At 38.9% G+C, this 5,700-nt stretch overlaps 1 protein-coding gene across 2 annotated transcripts in view; it reads left to right on the top strand.

Moving 5' to 3' along the window:
• The window catches only part of Rnf216 (ring finger protein 216), a 128,343-nt gene that overhangs the window by 12,496 nt on the left and 110,147 nt on the right, over window positions 1-5,700 (top strand). For both annotated transcript variants that reach the window (XM_050124391.1, XM_050124389.1), the window contains exon 2: window positions 3,473-3,618. In XM_050124391.1, coding sequence (XP_049980348.1) covers window positions 3,552-3,618 — 67 coding nt within the window. In that variant the 5' untranslated portion in view covers window positions 3,473-3,551. The remainder of the gene's footprint in view (window positions 1-3,472; window positions 3,619-5,700) is intronic.

Raw genomic sequence — 5,700 nt, 5'->3', positions numbered from 1 at the left:
GGGCGGTGGTGGCGCACGCCTTTAATCCCAGCACTTGGGAGGCAGAGGCAGGCGGATCTCTGTGAGTTCGAGACCAGCCTGGTCTACAAGAGCTAGTTCCAGGACAGGCTCCAAAACCACAGAGAAACCCTGTCTCGAGGAAAAAAAAAAAAACAAAACAAAAAAAACTCATCTGTGATCTTGTCCTGTCCCAGCTCAGACCTCCACCAGCCTTATCTATACCATCACATGCCCTGCACTCTGCCAAATTGCTGCCCCTCCTGACCCTTTCACTCCATGCCCAGAGAAGGAAGTCCCGGTCCTTTGTGGTTTTAAAATATATAATAATACGGGATGGAATACTCCCTGAATATACTGAGCCAGTATGTCCTTGCAGTTATGTGAGTCAAAGTGGCATCTGCCTCTGCCAAACTGATAATGAAGTAAATGTATCAATTTGTGACAACTCAGAAAAAAAAATCTTACCTTTTAAAATACTACTTTACATAATTGATTCTCAACTTTTCTAAAGCTGTAACCCTTTAATACAGTTCCTCATGTTGTGACCCCAACCATAAAATTATTTTGGGGGGCTGGAAGAGAGGATGGCTTAGCAGTGAAGAGCACCATTGCTCATACAGAGTTCCTGAGTTCAATTCCCAGCAACCACATGGTGGCTCACAACCACCTGTAGTAAGATCTGGTGCCCTCTTCTGGCCTGCAGGCATACATGCAAACAGAACACTGTATACATAATAAATAAATCTTTTTAAAAATTATTTTTGTTGCTACTTCATAAGTGTATTTTGCTAGTTATGAATCATAATGTAAATATCTGTGTTTCCCACTAGTCTTAGTTGACCCCTGTGAAAGTCTTTTGACCCCCCTCCCCCCAAGGGTTTGAGCTGAGAACTGCTGCTTCACATAATTTCTTACTTTCTTTTTCTGAATTCTCTGGCACTTCTGTGATAGAATGTTTGTCTTCTGTGACTAACCCCTCAACATTTTTTTAGTATAATCTATATTTAAATGACACGAACAGATAACTGAGGATATAATATGATCCATTCCCAGTTTGCTCCATCTCAACAGGTGCATGTAATAGACTCATGTAATAGATACCTCATCGAGCTCTAGAACACTTTTTCCCCTCAAAAAGTTGCTCTATAATCTTTGAGGTCATCTTTCCTTTCACAAAGCAGTTCTTGATTTTCTGTCATTATAAATTAGTTTTTTCCATCTGGACAGACCTGTAATCCCAATGTTTCAGAAATGAGGTTGAAGGATTGTATGAATTCAAGGCCTACCTGGGTTACAGAGTGAGGCCCTGTGTGAAAAAGGAAGAAAAACTACATGGTGAATGCCTTTAATCCCATCACCCTGGAGGCAGAGACAGGAGGATCTCTCAAGACCTTTAAAAAACCCAAAAGGTGTTTATTTGTGTAAATGTAACTCATATATTTATATGAACTTTCACACTTGCAGGTCTTTTTTGTTAGTTTGTTTTTTAAGACAGGGTTTATCTGGCCTGGATGGCCTGGATCTCACTCTGTAGACCTGCCTGACCTCAAACTCAGAGATCCATCTGCCTCTGCCTTCTGAGTGCCAGGATTAGAGGTGTGCACCTACCTCCCCTCCAAGATCACACTTGTAGATTCTTTATTGCAATGAAATATCAGGCTTGTGGAGGGTATAGTTCAGTGGTAGATTGGTTGCCTAGCATATGCAAGGCCTTGAAGTTCCCCAGCAATTCAGTTTGTCAGTTATTAATTTTAAAATTCGTTTTTTTATGTGTCAGCATTAGCTTTTATTGAAATACTTAGGAAGTAAGTTTAAATCCTGTGAAAGTACTATAACACTGGGTTTAATGGTACATGCCTTTAATCCCAGCCTGGTCTTCACAGCAAGATCCAGGTATGCCAGGGCAATAAAGAGAAACCCTGTCTCTAGAAAAAGGAAAGTACTGTATGAAAAAAATTTTTCCTTTGGGACTGAAGATTGAACCTAGGCCCTTATTCTTGCTAAGCAAGAGCTCTGCCCCTGAGCTCGTCCCCAAATCTCTTTAATGGCTTGTAAACTATATTCCCTCGTTGTATTTCTGTGATTCAGCATTCTGTTTCTGAGATTCATCCATGTTGCATATATTGTGTTGATTCCTTGTTTAAACAATATTTTTACTAATTTGAGAGTTTCATGCAGTGTATTTTGAATATGTTAACTCTCCCTAGTATTAATTCCTTCTTTTACTGAGTAGTCTGTATTTCATAAGTATCTACCAATTTAACTTTTTCTATTGATGGAGACCTGGGCTACTTTCAGTTATTGTCTGTAATGAAAGAAGTTATGTACATTTTTTTTTACATTTTATTTTACATGTGCACACATACACGAATGGAAGTCAGAACAGTTTGTAGGGGTTGATTCCCTTCTTCCATCATGTGGGTTCCAGGAACTAAATCATATTCCCAGAGGCACCCTTTCCCACTGCCCACTGTACTATCTAGCCTCTGAACATTGTTTATTTTAGATTGTTACTGATTCTTTAAAAAATTTTTGTGTATGTATGATTGTTTGACACTTGCATGCCTGTGCCTGAGAAGGACAAAAGAGTGTGGCATTGCTTGAAACAAGAGTTAGAGACAGTTGTGAGTTGACCAGTTCTGGGTTCCAAGTGTAGTCCTCTGAAATAGCCATCACATACCAGGCCTGCATGTGGGGTCAGAGTAAAACTTCTAGAGTCAGTTTTTTCATTCTATCCTGTTGGTCACAGGAATCAACTCAGGTAGTCAAGCTTCACAGCAAGCATCTTTCCCACTGAGCCTTCTTGCTGACTACCTGGACATTCTCAAATGGGTTTTTCCTGCAAATATTTGGGAGGGGTAAATTCCTTGGAGCAAAATAATATGTTTACATTGATAAAGATACATATTTAGCTTTTAAACGCTTCCGATTTCAGAGTTATTCCATTGTTATTTTTTTTTTTTTTTTTGAGACAGGGTTTCTTTGTGGCTTTGGAGCCTGTCCTGGAACTAGCTCTGTAGACCAGGCTGGTCTCGAACTCACAGAGATCCGCCTGCCTCTGCCTCCCGAGTGCTGGGATTAAAGGCGTGCGCCACCATCGCCTGGCTCCCATTGTATTTTTAAACTATTGCTATGAGCTATATGGCGATATTTTTTGGGAATTTTTAGTATCCTGTTTTTTTTTTGTTTTAGAGTCAGGGTCTTTCTCTGTGTGTCTCGGACTGGTCGTGGACTCCATGGTCATCCTGCCTCAGTCTCCCCAGTCAGAGAATTTTAGGTCTATACTGCCATTGTTTGTTTCTTTGGTTGGTTGGTTTTCAGTTTTTTCTGTCCTGGAACTTGATGTGTAAACTAAGCTGGCCTTGAACTGAGATCTACCTGCCTCTGCCTCCTGAGTGCTTGGATTAAAGATATGCACCACCATCGCCCAACTATACTGCTGTTGTTAATGTTATTTTCTCTTCTTTTACAGACCCTGTGGAATAGATGATTGCCATGTTTGGGTACTAACAATCACATATATATATATATATTTATATCGGAATTTGAAAATGGCAGAAGGAAACAACAAAGAAGAGGTCATTCACTTGAACAACTTTCACTGCCACCAGGGAGAGGGTAAATTGTCCTTTTGCCCTTTACTCAATGCTTTTTCTTTACTGCAATGATTGTATCTTTGAAATGATCCTGTTTTGTACCATATATAAACCAGGGAGACGGCAGAGGCAGGCAGATCTCTGTGAGTTCAAGGCCAGCCTGGTCTACAAGAGCTAGTTCCAGGATAGGCTCCAAAGCTACAAGAGAAACCCTGTCTCAAAAAATCAGGGGGACTCCATTGCTAGACCTAGAACATCAGGCTTAAAATGTCAAAGTAGAATTATGCAGATTTATACTGTACGGATTTGCCTCTAGAGGTTTTTGAGGAAATGGAGATCATACAGATCTCCTGTCAAATTTAAAATACCAGACAGTGCTAGGCATTGTTGTTCTTAGATACTTAATTTCTTTTTTTTTTTCCTAGCTTTAAGATTCTGACTTAGCCTCATTGAGAATGTTAGGACATAGTTTTTTGTTTTATATATAGTCCTTAAAATTTTGACAAATTCATTGATTTGCAAAGAGCAAAAGAGTACCAGCATTTACTAACATTCCTAAATGTGTGGGAAATTTCCTGTCAAATCTGAATGTACATTTATTAATACTTGGTCCAAAAGAGAAAAATCATATTGATGAATAAAGAGAATCCTTAACATATTCATTTCTTTTGAGTACAAATTCATTGACGAGGCTAAGCTAGCTTTGTTTTTTCTCCTGATGACATTTTATAATTGTGACAACAATTTTTTTCCTAGTATGAAATAAATCATGCATTTGCGTTCAGCAATTTGAAGTGTAGGAAATTATAACACGTGATTAAATTTAGAGGAAACAGAATCATTCAAACTGTACAAATTATAGGTACAAAAGAAATACTGAGTTTAAGAGTTTGTTAATAATGTATTATGACTTGGTAGTGATTGTAATAGCCATAACTTGTTATTCAGAAAGTTTGAAATCTTAGCTATAATTTGTACCCACACTCATTTCTGACTTCTGCACATGCATATTGAATTAATGTTAGAATTTTTTAATTAGGCCTTAAATGCAATTGAATAGTGTTTTTCAAAAACAATTACTAGGCTGGGTGTGGTGACACGTTCTTTTAATCCTAGCACACAGGAGGCAGAGGCAGGTGAATCTCTGTCAGTTTGAGACCTGTCTAGTCTATATAGTTCTGTAATAGCCAAAGGTACACAGTGAGAGTTTGTCTCAAGAAAACTAGACACACAGACAATTACTTCCTTATGTAAAATTACTGACTTTGAAAATGGTTTTTTTATTGTTGTTGTTTTGTTCCACAAATATAAACATGCTTTACCCATTATAAGGATATTTGTCAGGCGTGTAGAGTTGATTAGTAGTTTCATTGTGCCAATTTCTTAAGCTTTTTTGTTTGTTTTGTTTTGCCTTTTCTCTGTAGCCTTGGAGCCTGTCCTGGAACTAGCTCTGGCCTCAAACTAACAGAGATCCACCTGCTTCCCAAGTGCTGGGATTAAAGGCATGTGCCACCACCACCTGACAAGTTTTTTCTTCTTAAGCGTTCTGAAAAAATGAACTTGCAATCTCACAATTGTGAGCAGACCATTTCTGTCACCTTATGAAGATTCCTCTGTGTTCTTTGCAGGCATGCCCCACTCCATCTTGCCTTGGGGAGGGCACTAATCTACTTTGTCTTTACTCGGTTTCCTTTTCATGGAACGGCAGTACACAGTTTTTTGGGGGAGGGGAGTTTGGCTAGAATTTTTCTGCCCAAACATATTAGAATGAAGACAAATAAATTACAAGTTGTTGTTTTTAAAATGTATTTGTTTATGTATTTGGATGTTTTGTGTTCATGTATATCTGCACCCCAGAAAAGGGCATTCAATTCTATTATAGACAGTTGTGAGCCTGTGAATGCTGGGAACTGAACTCAGGACCTTTGGAAGGGTTGCCAGTGATCTTAACCACTGAGCCATCTCTTTGGGCCCACAAGCTCTTATTAGAAAATCCTTATATATGTGGAAGATAAGAATAGACTTCAGTCCAGGCAGTGGTGGCACATGCCTTTAATCTCAGCATTTGGGAGGCAGAGGCAGGCAGATCTCTCTCTCTCTCTCT

The sequence above is a fragment of the Alexandromys fortis genome, unplaced genomic scaffold (assembly GCF_014885135.2).
Source record: "Alexandromys fortis isolate MF-2015 unplaced genomic scaffold, M_Fortis_MF-2015_v1.1 scaffold_227, whole genome shotgun sequence".
Classification (NCBI taxonomy): Eukaryota; Metazoa; Chordata; class Mammalia; order Rodentia; family Cricetidae; genus Alexandromys; species Alexandromys fortis.
Note: the sequence above shows the minus strand (reverse complement) of the source record. Positions and strands in the feature narration are given on the sequence as shown.